The 24,361-nt window shown below is 48.8% G+C and overlaps 2 protein-coding genes across 3 annotated transcripts; one reads left to right on the forward strand and one right to left on the reverse strand.

Moving 5' to 3' along the window:
- Nucleotides 1–69: 69 nt before the first annotated feature.
- On the reverse strand, nt 70–7,726 carry tdrd1 (tudor domain containing 1). The gene is made up of 23 exons (XM_076151729.1): nt 7,561–7,726; nt 6,661–6,775; nt 6,440–6,506; nt 6,155–6,235; nt 5,875–6,057; nt 5,639–5,782; nt 5,294–5,459; nt 5,125–5,211; nt 4,852–5,022; nt 4,660–4,767; nt 4,405–4,575; nt 4,079–4,306; nt 3,762–3,920; nt 3,563–3,670; nt 3,278–3,445; nt 2,823–3,188; nt 2,627–2,743; nt 2,414–2,527; nt 1,401–1,568; nt 997–1,323; nt 826–891; nt 643–686; nt 70–523 (listed from the first exon to the last, which is right to left on the reverse strand). The coding sequence occupies exons 1-23, from the start codon at nt 7,724–7,726 to the stop codon at nt 452–454; spliced, it is 3,396 nt and encodes a 1,131-aa protein (XP_076007844.1). The 3' UTR covers nt 70–451.
- Nucleotides 7,727–8,498: 772 nt separating this feature from the next.
- On the forward strand, nt 8,499–24,215 carry ccdc186 (coiled-coil domain-containing protein 186). Of its 2 annotated transcripts, none has more exons than XM_076151836.1 (16): nt 8,499–8,604; nt 9,623–10,620; nt 11,024–11,150; nt 11,962–12,090; nt 13,147–13,359; nt 13,457–13,576; nt 14,116–14,220; nt 14,947–15,045; nt 15,608–15,694; nt 15,780–15,922; nt 16,827–17,082; nt 17,203–17,392; nt 18,198–18,305; nt 18,440–18,668; nt 21,622–21,841; nt 23,591–24,215. In XM_076151836.1, exons 2-16 carry the CDS (start codon nt 9,665–9,667, stop codon nt 23,672–23,674), a joined length of 3,066 nt encoding a protein of 1,021 aa, XP_076007951.1. In that variant the 5' UTR covers nt 8,499–8,604; nt 9,623–9,664; the 3' UTR covers nt 23,675–24,215. The 2 variants fall into 2 exon arrangements, with proteins under 2 accessions (XP_076007951.1, XP_076007952.1); XM_076151837.1 differs by having other exon boundaries at nt 18,198–18,278.
- Nucleotides 24,216–24,361: the final 146 nt, after the last annotated feature.

A 24,361-nucleotide genomic window follows, 5' to 3' on the forward strand; every position in this document is an offset into this window, starting at 1 on the left:
TGTACCTGCACCCCCCTCATCCGCACCTCTAAGGAGACATACTGAGGAAGTTCTGTCACGCTGGTTTATTGCAAATAAAGACAGCAATGAAGAAGACTGCAGAAATAAACTCATGCAAAGTCCTTCTTTTGTAAAAACAGATATAAAACAAACCAAAAGAATGCACACACCTCTGACTGACCGGCTTCACTTTGAGAGCCACCAACACAGCACACAGGGATATTTTAAACAACCTGCTTCCAACTTTGACAGTGGAGTGGAAAGGTCCTTCGTTTCTCATCAACTGAGGTCCGTAAAGAATCGGCCATCGTCCTCGGGTCGAGCTGGAGCTGGAGGTTGTTATGGCAGCAACAGAGGATGCATTCCAAACTACTGGGTATTGTTTTTAAACTAGATACTCAACAAGAAAAAGGGAGTTTTAAGCATAGTGAACATAATGGAGGATTTCCTGTCACAATGTTGGTTGGACGAGCTGCTTGATGAGAGAGAGCTGGAGCTGCAGCAGCTGCTCCAGGTGATCGATCTGTGGAAGGAGAGAAATCAAGTTATCCAACCTCACATCTCACATCTTTACCAGCTGATCTTCATCAATAACATGCTGATATGCGTCATCGAGTATAAAAGAGTGAAGCCAGCCCTGACCTTCGTCTCCAGGCTCACACAGCAGCAGCCAGAGGTCTGAGGCCCTGCGAGTGAAACAAAGACCCGAATCAAAGCTTTTAAAAGGTTCCAATCTAATCCATGTACAGCTACGGTAACTTGGCTCCTATTAAAATTACATTCAAATAAACTTGACGACAGCTGAACCATCATCAAGTGACCTACCATCAGTTTTTCCTCTTATTCTGCACGGAGCCACTGTTTGGTCGATCATCTTTTGTACTGGATCCTCTGAAATCAAACACGACATCTTAACAGTCCTGCATAACTATTAACAATGTCCATATTCACTAATTCGCTAATAATGCAGTATGAATAGATTTAACAGTCACCAACCATGGACTGAATCTGCAGACATGTTATTGTTCAGCTCTGGCTCTGTAATGATGGATTTAGGCTCAGGCGCAGACTCGGCTCTGGTGATCGATGTGCTGCCTCCGGTGCGATCGGCAGCCGGGCCGGGCCGAGTCTTGGACTGGACGTGTAGAGCGTCTAACATCATGGTAGTGAGGTGTCCGCCGCCGAGCTCAGAGGGCAGGCTGAGGGAGAGCAGGTTAGCCGAGCCGTCGAAGGATCGTACGGTGGCTATCACTCCATTTAACAGCACAGCTTGAAACATCCGGAGCACTTCCACAGGCCACACTGCAGGGAAGCGCTCCTTACCTAGAGTGTGTGTTGAGGAGATCAAATGGTTTAATTAAACTTCAATTTGGGGACAGTGATGTGATCAATTGCCTTACCAGCGAGGGCACAGCGAGCGATCTGGAAAGGGAGCTGCAGGAGATGCGGGGGGATCGGCAAGATTCGGGACAAGGGCAACGTCTCTGTGTTGCCATAGTCTGCATAGATGACACCGATGTCACCGTGGGAGGCTTCCAGCACCACCGCACGGTACCAGGTGTTATCAGCTAAAGAGACAGACACAAGACCAACCCAGTCAGTGACTATATCTGCATCAGGATGAATCTTACACATGATGACCACACAGATGACTCAGCTTCCCTCAGCAGCTACGGTTGTAAAGCGCCTACAGAAAGCCCTGAAAACCCCGTTAAACAGACCCTGTTGTTAGCTGCGTTGCGGAATGTGTGCCGGGGCCGTGGTCTCCTGCCTGTGTACTGTGTTTAAGCACGAGCCACTCCTCTGCTGGGCTGCTCGCACACCGTGTAATTACATAGAGCAAGCAGACGCCAAATTACCAGCTTAGGTCTGCCGGGGCAACAACTGCAGGTGGGGTCTTGAGGCGAGAGAGAGAGAGAGAGAGCGGGGAAAGATTTATAAAGATGTAAATAAATACGGGGACAGATTGTGTATGTTATCACTGATGGACCTCCATGTTTGTCCTCACAGGCTGGACTAAGTGTATTAAACTTTGTCTATGTTGGGATTCAAAGTATCTGATAAATCCACTCAATTAAATTAAACTTGTGCTTTTACTTGTATGCCCCCTAGTGGCTGTAAGGAGTACACACCACTCCGGAGAACTTTCTTACTTTGGAAGTGCTGTTCACATTTCCCTCTCCAAGATAAGATAGAGGCACTATTAACTCGCAGGACTAGAGCTCCAGGAGGAACTACATCCTGTCAGGTGGTAGAAGGGGGTACAAACAACGCTTTCCCTACTCATGATAAAAAAGTGTTCCAGTTTGGACGGGCACAGTCTCCTGTGTCCGCCAGGCAGTGAGGTTAAGTGAGGGTTTGTCTTTTGACTTGTCCGCTGGTGTTTTAAATGATGAATGTGTTTGTTCCTCACCAGAGAACCTTGCACAGCAGGCGGCTCCGGGGACGGGTGTGCTCAGGACGGGCGAGGAGGTGCTGCAGTGTGTAGCCAGCTCCGTCATCACTGCCCGAAGCTTTTCAGCATCCACTGCAAGACAACAAAGAGCAGTTAGGTCAGAAAAGAACAACGGCAGCATTTTCTCTGTTTTTCCTATGAGAGACAAAGGCATCAAATCTGTGTTCTAACCCTGGTTGGGACTGAACAGGTAGAGGAGTGAAGGACAGACGGCAGCTGCGATGAGAGGCTGGAAGGTGTCGTTGACCTGGAGCTCCACTGTCTTCCAATTTACTGGGAAAGATGCTTCTGAAATTAGATACCATTTCAATCAGTCTCCTGAGTTGACCCACTGCAGGACTTTGAAGAGACCGACGCTCTAGCTGACCTGCTGATGGTACAGACACGTTCAGCTTCTCAGTCGGTACGTCCTTAGAAGAAGCTCCTGTGCGGTGGACGACAGGGAGTTGTGTGTGGCTGTGCTCATGTTCCTTCTCCTTTGCGTCTCCGTGTTTGGCTGCAGGAGGAGTGTCTTTGGGAACAGCAGCATGGCGTGGTTCCATTCCCCTTAGATCTTTGGCTCGATGCTCATCAACGAGGGCAGCTGCTACATTCAGCCCTCTGCTCTCCAGCTGCACAGCGTACCCGCCCTCCTCCACAGAGAGGACGCGTGCAGACAAGCGTTCACCGGCCACAAGCGTGCGGAACAACGACCTGGTCTCACTGCTAAACTGTGAACCCAGAGCATCCACACCTGCATACACACATACATACCGGACACAAGTAAGACATTTGTTTTCCAACAACACACATGTTTAGTTCACTCTATGACTGACACACAACCTGCGAGGCAGCAGCGCACAGCTTGGAAGGGCAGGGTCAAGAGCTGAGGTGTGATTGGTCTGAGGCCGCTCTTTTCCACTTGTATGTTGTAACCGTAGTCCACAAAGTCCACAGCCACCTCGTGTTCATGCAGCCCCTTCACCATCGCCCGATACCAGGCCCCGTCAGCTGGGAGGGCAAATAGATACAACTCATAGCAGTACATACAACCAAGGGAAAACTCAAAAACACTCATCAGAAATGCTGACAGTGGTTAGGCAAAGCAGTGTGTGCATGAAGTCTCACCGGGAAACATGGCACAACAGGGTTCTCCCACTTTGGGTGTGAACGAGGGAGCATCCGCCTCACAGTGCTGCTTCAATTCAGCCCCAAGGTCTCTCAGCTGCTGTAGGTCTGACACACACACACACACACACACACACGTTGCAACATTTATCAGAAAGTGGAGTGGCAGCCCTCCAGCCTGGTGACGGGGCTGCTGCACCTGTAGGATTGTTGATGCAGCAGTAGAAATCTCCAGGGTTTTCCAGGACGCTAGCCAACAGTGCCACTGTCTGGCCGTCACAGGGAAGCTCAGTATTGGACCACCGCAGAGGCTCTCTGGCTTCTGCGGTGGTCTGCGGTGCGAGGCTCGACCCTGAGGAGGACAGAGGTGTGAATACTTTGCAAGAGAAGTAACTGAAGCATGTGAATTCAACCTTTAAACACATTAAAACCTTACTAACTAACAAACATTATAGGAGGGGCAGCCATTTTTACCCTGTGGTTCTCCTGAGGCAGTGGCTGCCTGCTGCTGGCTGCTGCCATCCGCCTGCTGGATCGTACCGTTAGTGGCGGGAGCAGCGTAACCAGCAGAGAGCAGCAGCTGGGCCACATCAGCCTGAGGGTCACTGGCCTCATCCATCATTGTCACTAAAGCTTTGCCCTCGTATGTTCCTTGGATGTCAATGCGCAGGATTGTATTCGACACTCTGTGTGAGAGAGCGAGCACACACTCCTCTGACCAGCTCTCCCCGATCGGCAGCACTCCTAATTACGGCATTTATTCAGATAGATTGGTTATCATGATGTAATTTGCAGAGCAGGTGTTGGTCATGGCCTGGTACACACAGCAACACGCTTATTACCTGCTAGAGCACATGGGACAGCCTGCATGGGAACGGCCAGCAGTGCGGCGCTGATAGGACGCAGACCGCCTGTAGGCACATCCTCCGAGTTGCCAAAATCAAAGTAAACAACACAAACACGCTCCTCGGATGGATACAGCAACACTTTGGCCCTGTACCACTGGTTGTCCTCTGGATGAAATACAAATTGGTCAGAGCCCGATTGACATCTTTGACATGATTCTACATCTCTAAAAAAACACGTCAACATGGTACCTGAGAACTGGGCACAGCATGTAGTGCCTGGAGCCGGTCTGAAGGTCTTGGAGGCCGGTATCTCTCGACAGTGTTCCCTCAGCCGCAACTGCAACTCCTGAGTCGCTCCTATCAAGCCAGAAGTCTCAGAATGTCATCATATGGAGCCGTGGTCGCAGATTTCGCTGTACTACCAGAGCAGATGTGACTCACCTGCATTCTCCCACTTCTGTACAAACATCTCATCGGGTGACTGCAGGTGTGTGACCACAGCAGAGAAGGAGTCGCCCACCGCCTGCGTTGTTGGTGGCAGAGCCCACGTGTTCTCATCCGTCCCGTCTGAGAAACGCTCACAGATTTCCAAAGACGCACTGAACATGGCACCTAAGGGAGATCAAATACAATATTAACAGTAAAAACGTCCAATACTAACCCTAACCTTAAAATCAAGTTAAATCAAGTTCTGCTCATAGGAAGTTATCTTACTTATATCTTTGTCAGTCGGTGTCGTATTCACTTCCTCCTCCTCTGCACCATACCCTTGCTCAATGAGGAGTGTGCTCAGCTGTTTCCCTAAAAGAAAAGAGGGAGTATGTTTGCATACATCACTCTCACTTCACAACCAGATCAAACTTACCCAAGCTGTCCAACTTACCAGAAGAAAGTGCCACATCCACAGCATAGATGTGCCCGTTCCCCGCCACGCCCACCACACTAACAGTCAAGCTCTTGCCAACGACCATCTGTCTCACGGCGGTGCAGCACGGGCCTGACCAGCTGTCACTCACTGGCACCACACCAGCGACGCGGCACTCCATCGCCTGCAGGGAACATGTTTAATGTTACATTCATCTTGCTTTCATCGCGCCAGTTCAAAGGCACCACCGACGCACAAGGTCATAATCAGGGTAAAGCATCAGTGTCTCACATTGGCAGGCTATCGAGTTTGCACAACACAATCTTGCGTCTCCCAATTTGAATAATGGAGATGTGTACTCACACATGGAGCGACGAGGGGAATATTGGCAGCCAGTGGGTTAATCCTGTCCACAGGCACATCCTCCTCATTGCCAAAATCAATGTAAAGGATATTAGCCCTGTCCTGGCTGGGAGCCACGGTCTGAACCAAGCCTCTGTACCATTTCTACAAGTGAGAATAAAGGACAGGTGCAAGAGAGTAAACAAGAGACAGGAGGGAAGGACGGACTAAACCCAATGTCCACTCCGTCTGCTCACCCGATCGCTGGAGAACTGAACGGCGCAAACCTCCCCCAGGCAGGGAACATACGGTGGCGCTGGAGCACAGCCAGCGAATGTTTTCTGCAGTTCCACGCTGATGTTTTGCAGGGTTTCTATTATCTCAGGGCTTTGGGCGAGGATGAAGAACCTGCTCGGGCTGTGGAACTCTATTACTAACGCCTGGAACACACACAAACACAAATACAATGTTTTTCCTCTTCTTATAACATTACAACTCAAAGCTTTTCTAGTTGAGGGGGAATTGGAGCTGTCATACCTGCATGTCTGGCCCCTTTCTGATTTCTGCCATCGGCAAGTGGTCCAGATACACCTTTTGGAGGCCGGATGCATCCCCATTCTTCACAACACACACGTCAAACCAACAGAAATATAATCACATACAAACTTTCTTTAAAAAATCCAATATGCTGGCATATAAACTGATGTATTTACTTTAAGAAGCAAGTGACGACAACAGGGGAACAGACCTCATACTTTTCTTGCAAATGCCAAGCTTGAAAGCTTTCGTCCCATTAGGAGACCACAGCAACGTTGCCATTACCTTGCAATCCGTTGGGCTGGCTCCACCTCCCATTATTGGTGAAGCTATGGTTTTCTTGGGTTTTTCTCTTGAGAGTGAGAGGAATGAGAGAGCGCACACGTCAGCCGCTAATATAACATCCTTATTTAACGTATGGCTGTTCAAACAACCATCGCACTGCACTTTGTCGTTATGGAGAAATGAACAGTAAGTGTCTGGCCCTCAGAGCAGTAATGACTCACATCACAGGATCTGGATCAGTGGAGCTGCACATATGTCTGTGCGCCTTCCAGTCTTCTGTCTGACATACCACAGAGCAATACGTTGTTTTCCTGCAGCGTTCGCATTGAAAATGTCCTGTAAAACAGCAAAGTGGGCTGAGAAACTCCACAACCCTTTGGGGACAAGTCAATATCCGGACCTCTTTATAAATGTGAGGGAAAACTCCACAATAAAACATGACATAATCCAGAAAGCCTTAAATAGTTTCTTGCAGCTCTTTGAAGCTTTTTTTAATGGAATCAATATTACCTTGATGACCACAGAAATCGCAGAAAAATACCATCATTGCTTGAGACAGGGCCTCTGGCAACTGTGAGGGCAGAGAGAAGAGGCTCTCAAAGAGGGGCTTTCACTTTCACTCTGAGCAAATATTTAACTTTAACACCAAGTTTGACACATACTGAAGGTGAATCCCTGCTGATCCCTGCAAGAAAGAACATAGGTTTCAGGACAGTTTAAGTCATATGTGGTTTCACTTAACACCAACCAGTTAGTCTTCACATGATGCAACATTGTCCCACTCCCCTGAAATCTACATCTCAGGTAAACTGTACTTGAATGCAGCACACTGTTTATCATTCGACTCCATCTCGATCGATACATTATTGATCCCTTGATGAAATACAGCCCCACTTAACCTATACCCTCAAACATTCCATTGATTTGAATCAACACCACTCTATTGGTGTCAACAAAGGCTTCATGTTTTAAGTAGGATTTATTGCAGCTCTATTGTATTGCGCTGCATTCGCTTGACAAGTGTATTATTCAGTATCTGTGCAGGTATGTTAGCCTTCAGCGTTAATTAATTGATAACTTCGTGAGTGTAAGCTGCTCTTTAGTGAACATAGTTGAGTTACCTTCGTCCCCGGCACTGGGCTCGGCCTGCTCGGGCTTTGGGCCGAGGCTTGTGCCGTGGTTCGGCGGAATGGACGCGGTCGGAACCCCGGAAGGGATCGATGATGGTCTCCTCAAAGGATGGGTGGGCAAGAGCAGGGCTGGTGGAACCGCAAACGAGCGCTTCATAATGGCAGCTATTGCTAAATAAAGTAAAGTACATATGACATGGAACAGAGTTAATGGCGGCATGGAGGTGATTATCATGTATGCCCATTATGTAAATGTAATGAATCCTAGCAGATGAGTTAGCGAGCTAATGGTCAAATGTACCTGGACTTGCTTAATGTACTTCAAGCATTACATTGAGCTAATTAACCGGCAATACAAACTGTACAAGTGAACATGTGGCTTCATTAAAACGACAACATTTAACAAAATGTTACACTTTCAGCCGCACAGAAAACACAAATAAAAGAGTGAAATTAAATTATTTGCGTTTCTTTTTCCACAGTCTTACCTGAGTGCACGTGCAAGACCCAGAATGGCGCATGCGCAGTAGAGTCACAAGCAGTGGGGCGAACATGGCGACATCAGATTCATTCTCACGTTTGGTTGATATAGCGTTTCTGGTTCCCAAATGACAAATCTTCTCTATTTTTAACTAACCTTTCTTGGACACCATGAAATGAATATAAACGTTCACAGCTACCTCAATTCTTTGTTAGACTACAAATTTGGTTGATAAATACGACAAACAATCCCAACAAGAAGAATTATTGGTCAGACGAATTTTATTTAACCACTCTGCCTCAAACGTTTAATAACTTTACTTTAATAAAAAAAGATATATGAAAATAAAGGAGTGTTACCTGTTGTGTGTTACGTCAGAGTGACGTCGCTGCTCTCCGGGCTGTGATTGGCTGCTCACACGCAGAGGCCATATTTGTTGATGTGTCACCTCAAAGTGACTCGTATGGGAGAACAGCTGAACGGGCTGAGAGCTCAAAGTTCAACATTACCCCGATCGCCGCCTGATTCAAGGACACATGGCGTTCTCACACTCGGTGGGTGATGATCCGACATCCATCTGTCTACGCCGGTGTTCGAGGCGCGTGTGTGTTGTCATCGCTAGTGCAGGGATGCTATTTCACGCCAGCTGACAGTGAAGCTAACCTAGCCGGGATTAGCCCACTGGTGCTGCTCGTTGCTAACCGATAACTAAACAGTAATATTGAATCCTCTCGATGACACCATGCGTGTCCCTTTTGGCAGTTTGAGTCTGATTGGAGCAGGTTGTGCGGTTGCTGTGTAGTTAGGATCGTCTGATGAAAGGTTACGCGTTTCCTTTGTCATCACAACACAGCTGACAGTTAGCCAGCTAGCAGCTAGCTAGCTAAAACAACCGTATCTCGATCGATCTAAACGAATTAAAACATTAAATACCTAATACATGGGTTGCAGAGGTTCGCCGATGTGCTGCTTTATATATAACGCTGGCTGATGGCGTGTTTAGACGTTAACTGACGCGTGTGATGTGGATGTGTGTACCGGGTGACACCTGTCAAAATAGCATCATCATCTTTGGCTGATGTGCTCTTTTTGCACGACAGGAGAAACAGATCCGTGACTGTAAGTAACTGATCAAGTGTAGCAGTCGGGTATTCTGTTCATTGTGTTGGCATTTCGAGTCTGAAAGTGTTAATAGTACCGCATCCTCAAGCCAGCAATCCCACCCTTCATCCATCTATCTAATGATCTATCTCTCTGCTACCTTGCACCCATTAGTAGTTACAATTTTGTGGAGAGAAAGTAGTGCTTCTTATCTAATTTTGGCATTAACATCTTATTTTTTAAATTTGGTGTTTGCAGGGACTCCACAGATAAAAGAGAAACAGCTGGCTTTAGTGAGGCGTCTGTCAGAATGATTTGAGATAGATGTTTCCTGGTGATGGTAGAGGGAAGTGAGTGCTGATTGATCGGCTCATCCATCATATTCCCATGAGAAAGCTGTTGTCACACAATCCATTCCCACCCAGACAGATGATTGATATCTGCTCGTACTGATTCTCTTCTCTCTGTCAGCTTTGAAGCAGAGCGGCCTGATCCCGCCTGCCAGTCACACCCATGATGGAAGGATCAGATGTTGGGCCTGCGTCTGAGGGATCGCCTCAGGTTAACGGGCTCGGCGACGGCACATCCGACCAAAACAAAGAGGAACAGGTCTGTCCTGGCGGCGGCGACGTAGAGGAGGCGGAGGAGTGTAGTCAGGCAAATGATGGAGCGCAGCATGACAGCGAGTCAATCCAGGCTACAATATCAGAGGTTCAGACGGAAACACAGATGGAGCCAAATGCTGAAATTTGCAGTCAGGCAGAGGTTGGGGGAAGGGAGCTTGTTACTGATTCCTGTTGTGATAGCGGCGCAGTTTCCATGGGAAGCAGTAGCCCTCTTTCCGACGACGCTCTGATAGCTCCAGTCAACACGCCGGACGATGTGGTAGAAAGCTCTCCCTCGGTGCTAGAAGGGACAACAGAAACCTCACTGACTTTAGATGTAGTGAAAGATCCCCAAGCCCTGCATCAAAACTCCCAAGAGCCATCACCGGTCTCAGATACTGCTTGTTCCACAGAGCCTTCACCTTCTGACGATATGGGATTAGTTGCCAGTCCATCGACCTCCTCACTCCAAAGCACTTCCAAAAACTCCCCGTCAGACTCAACAACCACCTCTGGGATCTCTAATGGCCCGTCCAGCCCCGGTTCCGACACCGTCGGCTCCTCGCTGGCGTCCAGCCCACAAACGGGCACCGACGCTTCGGCCCCGACGCACTGCTCCTCCAGCCCGTACGACACGGACTGCAGCCGGAAGCTCATGTCCCAGATCCAGCGAGCGCTCTCCCAGGAGTCGCTGCTGGACGAGCTGGAGTCGGAGCTGTTGGCCTGCCAGCTACCAGAGGGGGGAAGCGACAGGAAAGGGAGCCTACCTGTCAACGGACTCTACCCAGATGAGGACGGGTCCATGGTGGTCTTTGAGAAGTGCGTGGAGTATAAGTACACACAGCAGAAGAAAGCTATTCAGAGGTAAAGTGCTTTTATTACTTGATAGCGGGTGTTGAATTTGAATCACAGATTGTGCTTGTAATACATGAATCCAGGTCCCTGTTGTTTCTGCAGGCTGGAGGAGGAGGAGGAGATGAGGTGTTAAGGCTGCCTTCATCACGTCCTTTTCATATCTGCTGTTTGATTAGGGCTGTACGCTCACAAATCAGAATGGGTCAATTTAGCAAATGATTAACCTGCTTGACAATTATGAGTAACTCCATGTGCTGCAGCAGAACGCCCCGCTTAGTTAAACAGGCAGGAGAATTATGTCAGATTTCTTTGAACGATGCATACGACCCTAACGGCAACCAATTGTTTACATTGTTCACTAGTTTCCTTTTAGTTTGTGTTCAATTGTCATTTTTCTGTGCGTTTGTTTAAGGTTGCTCGACGAGAACAAGAGGCATCAAGAGCTGATCCTGGGCATCTGTTCAGAAAAGGACACGATGAGGGAAGAGCTGAGGAAGAGAGCAGAGGTGGAGAAACAGTACATAGCCACCATTAATAAGGTTGGTCTGGCTCTCCGGGGCCTGCTGGTGCTCATGTTCATGTTAATTTCCTGCCTTCCGGCTCTTTCTTTACTGCCCAAACACAAGCAAACGCTGTCTTTATCTTCTCTCCCCCCCTCCCCGATCTGAACCGCGTGTCATTGAAACACGCAGCAGCTCATCTCCTGGAGCTATTTTTAGTAGACTGTTGAAAACAAAAGGCTACCAGACAACTTTGTCCTCCGCGGTAACATTAATCGACAATATTGAGTCCAGTTAGGGGTTAAATCATAGGCCGGGTGTTGTGCAGCTGCTCAGGTCACAGCATCTTGATTAGTGAAACTCAATACGACGCACGTGAAAAGCTGTTTCACGTGCATCCTGCTTTATTCAACGGGTCACAAGTGGCATCGCCGTTGCCATAGCAGGACGAGTAATCGCTTTGTTTTCTTGGCAACGGTTGTTCGTTAAACAATTGTTTCTGTGCAGGGCGGAGATGTGGAGGGAGGGAGGGAGATTCCAGCTGAATAAATGTCTAGAAATTGGAGATGGCATCTAATATTTTTGTTTAGGTCAATCAGATTTCAAAGAGGAAGGTGTACAAACCTGCTGAGTCATCATTCTTTTAGCTGTAACCTGCCAGAAGCCTTTTTCTCTTTTAATTCCTTTCAGGTTTTTGAGTCCTGGAAAGATGCCAAACTGCTTTCCAGTCTTATAGTCAGGCGTCACCACGTGTAACTGGTTGGCCCGGGTGTTTATGTCGTAATCCGTCGCCCAATGAAATGCTTACGGCTGTGTATTTCTTTGTGTGTGTGTGTGTGTGTGTGTGTAGTATGAGGGCAGGGTGGAAGAGCTGCTTAAAGAGCTGAGGGAGTCGAGGGACAAACTCATCCATCAGGACCAGTCGGCTAAAGCTGCCCTCCAGCAGATGCAGAAAGAGACGACCTACCGCCTGGAACAGGTACGATCAGGAGACAAAACACATCTTAAAAACCTCTGATACTGTAACTACCCTCCCTGAAACAAGATCACGCAGGTTGAAATGAGAGTTTGCACATAGCCAGCAGCAGAACGGTCAGGCACTTTGCACATCCCAGTGTTGTTATTGCAGATTTAATCACGTGTTCAGTGAAAAGTGCAGACGGGCACATTTGTCATCCCGTAGCCAGACACACCTGGTTGAGAACATGCAGGGTAGTTTGACTCTTGAGAGTTTTGTCACACTGAACATTTTTCAATTTCACTGTTCAGTGAACTATAAGAGCTGGATGTCAACGCTCCCTCTCCCCCAAGATCCTGAGCCGGTCCTGATCAGTTGGTCAAATACGTAAATCCCCATGTCTTTCTCTTTTTTTTCTGTCTCACACACACTCAGACATTGTCTTGTACAGTTTCTCAGACGTCCCTCTCGCTCCCAAACATCTCCTCGTCAGGGCAAACAGAGCAGGGGTCAGGATCGGAGCAGGCGAGCGCCGTTCCGTCTCGCTCGCATGAGAAATGAGGAATGAACACTGGTGTGAGAGCGATAGGGAAAGTAGTGAACCGACACACTGGTGTGAGTGCAGCAGGTGCACCGGCCCCCCTCCTGGTCAACCCTGAGGCGCTCCCACATGTCCTTGTCCCCCCAAGTTAGAAAGAAATGCATGAAATATCCTCATGAAGGAAGCATTCAGACAGCAGATGTCCAAACCTCCTCCATTTCCTCCGTTCCTTTGGGTTTGCAGGTGCAGCAGTTCCACTTTGCATATGTTTTGGATATTTCTAAGTTCTGCAGTTCAGCAAGGAGAACAAACTCTGGGCTGCTCGTTGCAGTGTTTAAGCTGCAGCATACTGTATAACGGACAGAACTGATGGACTAATTGGGCGCGTGGTAATTACCAGAGCGGGAAAACATCTACTTAGGATGAAATGGTGCTCGCAGGTCCTCTTGTTTCTGTTCCAGCAGCATAAGCAGTGTTAAAGCTTAATGACCCCCCCCCCCCCCCTTCCCCCCTTCCCCCCTCACCCCTCTTCCCAGGTTAATAGGAAGTGTGATGAGGCACGGCAAGAGAAGGAGGCCATGGTGATGAAATATGTGCGGGGGGAGAAGGAGGCCCTGGACTTGAGACGAGATAAGGAAGGGCTGGAGAAGAGGCTGAGGGAGGCCACCAAGGAAGTGGACCGGCAGGCCCTCAGAGGAAACCAGCTGGCCCAGGACAAAGGCCGGCTGCAGCAGCTGAACGACGCCAAGGTAAAAGCAGGCGGGGGGCCACGGTTTGGAAAAGATCAGATAATTGCGTGTTTTATTTTAAGATGAAGTCTAAAAAATCCAATCTGTGTTTGGTCAGGAAGGGGAAGTGAGCAGGTTAACACGGGAGCAGGAGAAGCTGAAGGAGGAGATAAACTCGCATCTCATCAAGGTCAGATGGGCCCAGAACAAGCTGAAGAGTGAAGCGGACGCCCACAAGGTAATTCAATTTTAATATTAGGAACGCTTTGCCATCACACACACACACACACACACACGCCGGGGTTAATGCTGAACGTCATCTTGTGTGTGTATCCAGGACAGAAATGACATCCCCTTCAGTCATTTCCTCCTCTGCAAACCCATAAAGAATAAAAACAAAAAACAAAACACGATTAAATGTTCATTTTGGAGTCATGGGGGCCTGAATGAAATGAGGTGAAAATGCTACAGTAATGATTTCTGTAAAGAGTCACCATTAACAAACCATCGCAGCTATTTCTGAAAACATCTATTACAAAGATACAGCTTTCTTTCCTGCCTCCAAGAATACACACAATGTTGTCTCATTATTAACACATCAAACACAGGAAGTCATTAGAAGCTAAAACCACAGGATGGGCGTTGAGCCCTTAAGTGTTTCTCTCCGTTGTTGCTGTTTAGTTTGATGTATTTGTTCAACTTGCTACAAATTGCGCTGTCACCCAAAGTTACCGTGGAGATACAAACAGAGGCGGATTGTGTGTTTTATGTCCGCAGGAGTCGAAAGACAAGCTGAGAGACACAACATCCAAGCTGGCTCAGGCCAAAGAGGAGACGGAGCAGATTCGGAAGAACTGCCAGGACATGATCCGAACGTACCAGGTGTGTGACGCGTGGGTTCTAATTTGTGCGTCAGTCGAAACGGCTCTGAAAGGATGAACACGAGATCCTAACATGACCTTTAAGCAAACTGAGTTAACCTCAATCTGGACCGATCAGGGAGTCATGAGGTCTTCATCAAATCAGACCTTTTGAACTCCAAAGGTTCTCGGTTCCACTCGTGGTCTCTCTTGTCTCTCTTGTCTCTCTTGTCTCTTTCCCTCCATCTCCTCTCTCTGCCTCACTCATAACCATCATATTAGTTGACAGCGTTCACCCTCTGGGTTGTAACCGTGGCTAAAGGAGCTTTCATTGAAACAAGTGGCATGTCATTAAGAAAAACGAAAGGAGTGCAATGGTCCGGAGAAATACCCTTAGGGGATAAATGTCAGACAAATGTATTCTCCTTTATATAAACATAGTGATGAGTTAATGGAGTCCTGGCTTCTCACGAAAATGATCCTGACCACTGAAGGTGTCTGAGGAGACGAGCAGTTTGTCCTAGAACCTTTTGATGGTAGCAAAGAGACGCGGAATGGAAACGGTTAAGACAGAGACAGACGGGGTTACAAGCAACAGAAGGGTTTGAGAATAGTTGAATTTCTCCAATGACACATTTAAAAAGTGATGGTAAAGTCACACCAAGCCTAGAACAAGATCTGAGAAAGGAGAAAGCGGAATGTGACGTTTGATTGTCTGCATTTTCAGTGGATTGCCTCTGTTTTCTAGGAATCGGAGGAGCTCAAGTCCAACGCACTGGATGCCAAACTAAGGGAGACCAAAGGAGAGCTGGACAAACACAAGCAGGAGCAAACAGACCAATTAGAGGTGGCACAACCGTACACACACACACACACACACACACACACACACACACACACACACACACACACACACACACACACACACACACACACACACACACACACACACAAATGATCTGTAATGCAAGTAGACAACTAATCCAAAATGTAATCTCGACGCAAACACTCCTAGTTAAATGTTCATGTTCACCAATTTGAAACTACAGTAGGAATAACTAACGAACTGGCACATGTACGTACGTACACAGGCGCAGAAATGGACTCCGCCCAAACACGACTGGCCTGTTTTTCTCCTCGCCCAGTCCTAAGGGGAATAGCGCTTTAAAAAGAAACGGGCCCAGAAAGAATCAATACGAAAGCTGTGATCATCAACAACAACCCCAGAAGACATCATTCATTCCCTGCCGTCGCTCTCCCGCCTGGATTATTTATTCAATAACACTTTACCAACTGCCATACATTATCTAGGCTGCTTTAGGAGCTTGTAAGGAGAATTAAGTTGTTGGGAAACAGTGTAGAAAGATGACAAACGCTCAAATGTAGACCTTTTGATGAAACTCTTCCAGGTGCATCGAGTGAAAGCCAAAGAGCTGGAAGACCTGAAGAGGAGCTACAAAGAGTCCATGGACGAGCTGGGCACCCTGCGCACCAAGGTGGGTTCACTCCCCTGACAGTACGGCGACATCACCAGTACATTGCCCGCGTTCACGTTGATAAAGTTTGCGTTTTTTTGTCCAGTCGAAATGCCTGGAGGACGAGCGTCCGCGCTGGGAGGACGAGCTGAGCAAGTACAGAGAGATCATCAACAGGCAGAAGGCGGAGATCGGCCGCCAGAAAGAGAAGATGGAGGAGATCGCCGCGCTGGAGGAGCAGCATCAGAGGTACGAAGCACTCTGACACCAAGAAGAAGATGACGACTACTTCCACTGTCCCCGTTACTGATTGCGCACTCTACATTTGCCAATTAGAACAGACTGCAGACTCTTATGCGTCACCTCTCATAACTCACAGCGGTGCAGGATCTCTCACCCTGCCGCAGGTGTTTGTCATTCCTGAGAGCTGGTGAGCGTTAATGGTAACAATGTGGAAATAAGTCCCTGTGAAACGTCAGATCTGACAGCATGGAAGGGTCGCGTCTGCACAAAAACCCATCACGCTCTGGTAATTTAAAATGATGGATCGCATTCATTACCGCAGAGGATTCACAATTGATCTTCAGCACACAATAGGAATCCCGGGGATGTGAGAGAAACGTGCCTCTGAGTCTGAGGAACGCAGTGAAGGTTACAAGGTCACGTCCTGTGCATTCAGTCTCCCGTGTACCTTTTGTGCTGCGGCGGTTAAAGGCCATCTCCCCTATAGCTGGCTATAGGGCAGACGGGGATATACAGTCCCTTACTGCCTACGCTGCTTAATTCCTTATCTCACAGCGTTTTCCGAATCTGAGCCGCTGAAAGATAAGACGGCTTTGTGAAATGCAAAAATTAACATTTTAACCGGCCGGACTAAAGACTGATGAGTCTTTATTCTGGTCAGTTAAAATGTCATTTTTGATTAAAATGCCTTTAGTGTCAGTGAGATGATTTCCTACCCGGATCCCGTCATTATTGCTTGTTTCACCTATTCTATAATGGCATTGCTCTGTATGAACGCCTGTGTGCTTTAAACATTTTCCTGTTATTATTTGTCTCAGGGTGATTTACACATTCCACACACAGGAAGGAAGTCGATGCCCTTTTTAACGCCAAATCAATCGTGCTTTAGCAATATCTTTGTGTGATGCAGGGACGAGCAGGAGGCGGTGTGTCTGCGTGAGGAGGTGGAGAGCCTGACCTGCCAGTTGGCCGACCTTCAGCGTGATGTACAGGGCAGCAGGGAGCGCGAGGCCGAGTTACTGGGCTTCACCGAGAAGCTCAGCAGCAAGAACGCCCAGTTGCAGTCGGAGAGCAACGGGCTGCAGGCTCAGGTGGACAAGCTCACTTGCAGCGCTGCGGCTCTCCGAGCAAAGCTGGAGGAGACCAACCGGCTGCTGGACGACAAGGTGGGACACGGGTTATCATGGCATAACATTCAGGGAAGCGTGCATTTTGTCATTCCAGCCATTTTCCTACCACTGCTGTACTTTGACCCATCCCCCTCTCCACTCCCATCAATCCTGCAGTCACGGCAGCTGAAACAGGAGGAGGTGCTGAGGCAGCGGGAGGTGCAGGGCCTGCAGGAGGAGCGGGCCGCACTGCAGAAGGAGCTGGAGAGCCTGCAAAACCGAGCGGATGAGCTGCGGGACGAGCTGGTGACTCAGAAAAGGAAGCAAGCCGCCAACATCAAGGACCTGGCCAAACAGCTGACGCAAGGTCAGAAAAAAAGAGGGAAAGAACAGATTCTGTCACGTCATCGGTGTTCCAAACCCAATTTCTGCTCCCTCAGGTGCGACTATGCAGCCACGTCACGGCTGATTCACTCTCCCCACCCCTGGCAAAGCGCCCAGTGTGTTTTTCCTAAATGTCATCTTGTTATGATGATAGAAACCCGCGTTCCCATCAGCCACACCGGCTCGATTACCATCAACTTTGTCACAGAACGGCTCATGATTAAGGTCGGGTCACACATGCGGCTTGGAGAGGAGAGAGCGTGGGGGCGATTAGAGACGAGGGAGCTCAGGGAGGTGCAGAGCGACACTTCTCCTGCTCGGATTAGATTTAAAGGAGCAGCCGCGTATTCGGGATACAGAGCAGGGCGTCGCCATCGCCCTGAGGTCTTTATGTATTCAGGGGGACGCTTGCTGTGCTCGCGTCCTTTTCCATCATCACGCTTATTCAGCCTGACAGTCGCACGCCGGTGGGAGCTGCGGAAGAAATCTCAATGAGTTTATTGAAGCGGGGGGTGGGGGGCGCTCCAGTGGCTCGGCTGTTTGTGCCTCCTTGTGGTCACAGTTCATCGCTGCATGACTGCTGTGCACCGGCGTGGAACCAGCAACCCATCAACGAGCCCAGCGACTGTAAATATCCCCATGACAGCTTCGATATTGGATTCCAAAGTGATTTATCAGACGTAATTGCTCAAGTTGCATTTCCTCTCGCCGCCTCTGACACACAGAGATTTCTTTGTTGTTTTTGACATCATCTTCTCTCTTTCTTCTTCTTCCTCTTCTTCTTGCAGCCCGTAAGAGGTTGGAGCAGGTGGAGAATGGAGGCTGTGACCGTGATGGTGGCAGCATGGGCAGTCGCTCCAGTTCCTCAGGTGCTCAGACAAAGGCACCAGCATACCGTACATATTGCCCTTATGAGTTCTTACACGTCCAACATTTCTCCTCGGCGTCCCAAAACGTCTCGGGTTCCTCCCAAAAACAATCTCTCTGAATCCACCTCCGTCCGCCCCCCCTCCTTTCTCCCCCCCCCCAGGTTCTTTGAACACGCGCCACGGCGGGAACGGCGGCGCGGACGAGAGGTCGCCGGAGAGCCGGACGGGCCCGTCGGTGGTGGTGGTGGACAGCTACCCGGAGGTGGACAAGGTCGTGCTGGTGGAGCGCATCGTCCGTCTGCAGAAGGCCCTGGCCCGCAAGCAGGAGAAGATCGAGTTCATGGAGGACCACATCAAGCAGCTGGTGGAGGAGATCCGCAAGAAGACCAAGTGAGTGGCACAAGGGGGCGCAACGGGGGGTGGGAACGGGAGGTGGGAACGACTTGGTTGTGGAGCGTGGAGCCGGTTCCGGTTGACTCCCGCAGTGGAGCGGCGTGACGGAAGGTTTAAGTGCCGGGGTTTGGCGGCGCTCGTGCCAAAGACGGACTGCACCGTTTTGGAATTCTAATAAGTCAAGTTGTTGCCGCAGCAGCTCTGTGAGAGTTTGATAATGTCCCAGCGCAGGGACACAGGAAGAGGAAGAGGAGGAGGAGGAGGAGAATATGAAATGCTCGCTCTGTCCAGGCTGATTATGGAGTATTTGATATGAAAGATCAATACACACATTATGGTTTACCTCGCTTCACTGCACCTCTCTCCTTGGCTCTCTCTCATCTACACGTGCACGCCATCTTTCTTCTCGTTGTTCCTGAGGGAGTAAAGCATGGGTATGGATCCCGAACAGGAAGGCTCACGTTAAAAAGGACATCAGGAACCATTTTTATCTCCACGTTTCTCATCCAGTCGGTTAGTTGGACTCGGATTCATTCCGTTTGCCGCGACCTACATCCAAGAGTAAAAAAGATAAAAAAAATTGAGGTCGGCTCCCACGGTTGCGCGGCTTATTTTAGCTCTCTGAGACCTGGAGTGGAGTGGAGTGTGTCTGTCTGTCTGTCTGTCTGTGTGTGTGTGTGTGTGTGTGTGTGTGTGTGTGTGTGTGTGTGTGTGTGTGTGTGTGTGTGTGTGTGTGTGTGTGTGTGTGTGTGTGTGTGTGTGTGTGTGTGTGTGTGTGTGTGTGTGTGTGTGTGTGTGTGTGTGTGTGTGTGTGTGTGTGTGTGTGTGTGTGTGTGTGTGTGTGTGTGTGTGTGTGGAAGGAATGTACGTAGATGTCCTTTTTACCTTTCTGTCCCCTGTCCCCTTGCAGGACAAGGTAATGAATACCTCCTTCAAGGCTTTAGGACAAGTGAAGGATGTGAGGAGGTGATGAATGTCTCAGTGGGGAGTAGAGACACTGTATTGATTACTGATTAATTGTTCCGATATCGTAGGAAATTGTAGTTACAGCCACCTAGTCGCTCATTTTCCTGGAGGTGGGTCAGCGTAGAACCCTGACATTCAGCTGGTCAGTGTCAATGTTCCGCTTGATTGGCATTCAAATGAGCCAGAATATGCAAAAACACCCGCGTCTTCCCTTTCCTTAATGAATTTGACCGTGGACTCTCAATGATCCATTCATCCTTCCTGAATCAAAACAGTGCGAAACATCAAAATTCAGGGCAGCATCCCCAGAGAGCGCCACATCCCGTTTGTCGTCAATGGTAACGGCAGGAGGGGGGGGGGGGGGGGGTTGTGATCGGTGTTGCAGGCCGACGAGGAGCCGCACACCTGCTGGACATGTACACACACGGTATCGGATCGGATCTGTTTAGGACGCCATGGTTGATGGTTTCGGGGGACGCTAGGTTTGTATCTGCCTCTCCTCCCTCTCTCCCTCTGTGTTGCCAGTTTTGGCGTCACCTTTAAGCGCCATGCTCGACTGTTTGCACCCAAACAAAGTGACCACTTGCACTTCTCACACATAAAACTTTCTTCATTTGTTTCCTCAAACTTTTCTTCTTCTTCATTGTCTTGCTTATGCCACGTGTGACGTTGCCCCGCCCTCCCTCCCACGCCCCTCCCTCCCATGCCAGTCAGCACGTCACACAGCCGCGCCTTTTTTTCAATTTGTCACTTTTTGTTGTTTTTTTGCTAAACACTTTCGCGGTGGACTTGCGGCCCACATGTGGGCCGACCCGAGGTTAGTCAGAGGTAAGTCTCATTATGCGTCTCTGCCTGGGTGTTGCTTGCTGCCGGTGTGTGTGTGATTGTGTGTGTATGGGGGCTTCTTTCTAGTGTTTACATAGCTGCAACATAGATTGAGTTGTTTTGAGTTGACGGTTTCCAGGGCCAAGTCCTTCACAGAAGTCTGCATGTTTACAACCATGCAATCTGTTTGGCAGCAGGTTGCATGTGATCACGATTTCCTCACCCCCAGTTTGAACACCAGGCAACAATGAGTAACGTCGAGTAAATACTGATTCCATTGCTGCCTCGGACATTAAATGGATCAGTCGTTGTAAATTATTAATACTGTCAAGCGCATGGGAGCTTCAGTGCAGCTCATTGTTTACATCTGTCCTTTGATTTCATTTCTTTTCAATGGAATGGTCTGGATCCATAGGATGACCTTCAGCATGTCGCTCTCACGCACTCACAGGGTTTCAATCTCCTCTCTTTGCTCTTCATTCTAGTCTTGTTTTGGGGGGTTTGAGGATGACGCTGACGATGATCGGTGGTTGTCTACAACATACGGCGTACACGTTAAAGATCAGATTTGACACTAAGGCCTGTAGTTGAGGTTTAGAAAGCTTTGTAGTTCAATCTAACCTTTCTGACGTCTTTGCTTTTATTGCCAGTAGACGTGGACACACTCATTTCCATCCTTCCCTCCCTCCTCGCCACCGCAGTTAGGCACAAAAAAAGAAGATAATAACGGAAGAGGCAGTAAATGTGAAATCTGTGCGTCTATTTTAATCTAAATGGAAACACACTTTTCCAGCTCGTGTTCTCTGGGAAAATTGGACGGCAGGACGCTGAGCGGTGCAGAGCTAATTAATTCTGTTCCTCCTCTCTCTCCCTCTCTCTCTCTCTCTCTCTCTCTCTCCAACAATAACGCAGCTTAACCTGGCCACCATATTGTTACACAGATAATGTATTATGAATATGAGGATACACACACACACACACACTCTAACTGAATCTCTGCAGCGCACTGACCTCCTGATTAACTGAATATATCAATTTCTGCTCAATACGTCCTTCCATTTACTCTTTCACTCTTCTCCCCCTTTTTCTCGGAATCTCGCCTTTCCCACTTAACCCCTCCGCCTCTCTCTCGCTCTCTCTCTCCCTCCCCCACCTGCAGGATTATCCAGAGCTACGTGCTGCGGGAGGAGTCGGGCGCCCTCTCGTCAGAGGCGTCCGACTTCAACAAGGCCAACCTGAGCCGGCGGGGGGGCATCATGGCGTCGCTTTACACCTCCCACCCAGCTGACAGCGGGCTCACCCTGGACCTCTCGCTGGAGATCAACAGGAAGCTGCAGGCAGTGCTGGAGGACACGCTGCTCAAGAACATCACTCTCAAGGTAAAGTGGAGAGAAACGCAAACATCTGCCTCTGCTATTGAGCAACGCATGCGGAGCCTCTTGTTTATATGACCTGATATGATTACCTGCCCGTGTCGGCGCCACACGCTGCCTGAGGATGTGACCCGACTACCAAAGTGAGCGTAAAGCATTTTCAATCAAGCCCAATAACACGACGCTCTGATGTGATTTCTGATGCACAATGTACTTCATTACGGCACGCATAAATTAGGCGACAACAACAACACTTTGCATTATGGCTGCGTCTGATTTACATCCCTGAGTCTGGAGAGGCGTCTGCTGCTATTCTCTCTTTTAGGTTTACTCCATTTAAACTGTGTGTGTGTGTGTGTGTGTGTGTGTGTGTGTGTGTGTGTGTGTGTGTGTGTGTGTGTGTGTGTGTGTGTGTGTGTGTGTGTGTGTGTGTGTGTGTGTGTGTGTGTGTGTGTGTGTGTGTGTGTGTGTGTGTGTGTGTGTGTGTGTGTGTGTGTGTGTGTGTGTACTACGTGTGTGTGTCAACACACACACACGTAGTTCAGGAGGAGGAGGAGGAGGAGCAGCACCAATATTCTGTGAGGGTTGCGTAATTTTACAGGCGCATGTCAACTCTTTCAAAATGCCTCAAACTCTATGAATCCAGTTGATGTTCTTGGCCTGAACGAGTCCCGGTGTGCAGAGCTGCAGCAGCGGACAAAGACGGGTCAGGACACAGCTGGACCGACCCACCAACCGATACTCGCCCATGGACTTCTGACTGTTTACTCCTACTCCGGGTTACAGCCGCTGCATCAATAATACACACGCAGCCTGAACTGGACTGTCATTTCCAAAACATCATCCGTCTTAAAAAAGAAATGAGACCCAGTGTGGCTGAGAAAGAGAACATGACACGCGGCGGCCATCTGTCACCGGCGCACTCGGCACAGAAACGAGCAACGTGAAGCCACCGCTTGTAGGGAAGAGAACATGAATCAATTTACACAAGGATGAAATATGAGAGACACACAAACGCACAGACAAATTAATGAGTTCCATCTTCTACTGCGATTGCCTCAACTAGAACGTTCTCAAAGCTGGAGTTGTAAACCTGTTAACCTGAGTGCTTCGTGGTAAATGGTAGCTCTACAGCACCTCGCTTCCACTTGCTCCATCCTTGACATTTTGCAGTTACAACCTGTCACTATACGGTACCTGCGTCTTAAAGTCTACAAGTGATTCAGTTTAACACGCTTCACCGTGTCAAACCGACTACAAGGACACGACATTAAGACAAAAGGCGCTTAGAATTGTGGGCGCGCGTTCTTGACAGCCCTTTATCTTCCTGTAGATGTAAGATGATTGGCAGTATGGAGGAAGTAATGGTATAGAAACGCTAAGTAAGAAGCCCGATAGAAAGAAGGCGGAGGCGTTGTATTTCCCCTGATAGATTATCTGTCTTAGATAATTAGCAAGACTGTAAAAGCTTCAGTTTGTTTTTTTAAACTATTGTCTAACTAATTAATGCAGCGAGCGGAGAAGTGAGCTATTTTCAGCCGCATCGCAAAGAACGCTGAGGAGATGAAAAGGAACAAGCCTGATTATTGACGTTAACTACAACTCAGAAGCATCATTTTCTGTTTGGTTCTCACAACATTTCTATGGAGTTCTTAAGAGAAGTCGACATTTGTAGATGGTTTGTGGTCCATGCAGAGTGTGTCAGCGGTTATGACTCGTTCTTGATTCTTCTTCCTTGTCTTCTGTGTCGTCCAGGAGAATCTGCAGACCCTCGGCGCGGAGATTGAGAGGCTCATCAAACTGCAGAGAGAGCAGGCCGACGCGGTGAGGACAAACTGACACGGCGGGCAGGGGGGTGGGGGGGGGGGGGTGGGGGTGCCACCGTGAAAAAGAGGACGCAAAGGACCAAGTCGGACTTTTGGGGTGACCTTGAAGACGAACCTCACGCCGACCATCGCATGAAGGAGCCATTTAGAACGACGGATGTACTAGTAGCATCTCAGGCTGCTTTTTTTTTTTCGTTTTTTGTTATTTTTGGAGAACATCCTCACCCGTGACCCGGTCCCGGTCCCTGTCCCTGAAAGTGTCTTAATCTACTTGATCACTCGCGATTCCATCCATGTTTGTGCACCTAGCGCCACATTTTCTTGACCTTATTCTCCTGGCTACCGTCCGTTCCTGAGCCCCCTGCCAGGATAGAAAGTCCTTCTTTCCTTCAAGCTTGAACTTCTGCCCACTGGAGATGCCATAATTATGAATGTATTGCAAATTCTGTCTTGGGAGGGAAGGGGATGAACACAAAACACTGATTTGCAGACGAAAAGGGTGGAAATCCTCTGGTAGACAGCGGTGTCTCACACATGACCTCTCCTCTTCTCTACTTCTGCCAAAAAGCCGAAGTATTTATTTTTTTTTCTTCGCCTGAGCGGTTAGCGCTCCAGATTCCAGATGTGAATTGGCGTGTAATTTAAAAGCGTCCGCGCTCGAGCCTGGCCGGCGGGGGGGAACATTGTGTGCCGGCACTTC

The sequence above is a fragment of the Genypterus blacodes genome, unplaced genomic scaffold (genome assembly GCF_046128005.1).
Source record: "Genypterus blacodes isolate CSIRO-AG114 ecotype Tasmania unplaced genomic scaffold, CSIRO-AGI_Gbla_v1 ptg000055l_1, whole genome shotgun sequence".
Taxonomy (NCBI): Eukaryota; Metazoa; Chordata; class Actinopteri; order Ophidiiformes; family Ophidiidae; genus Genypterus; species Genypterus blacodes.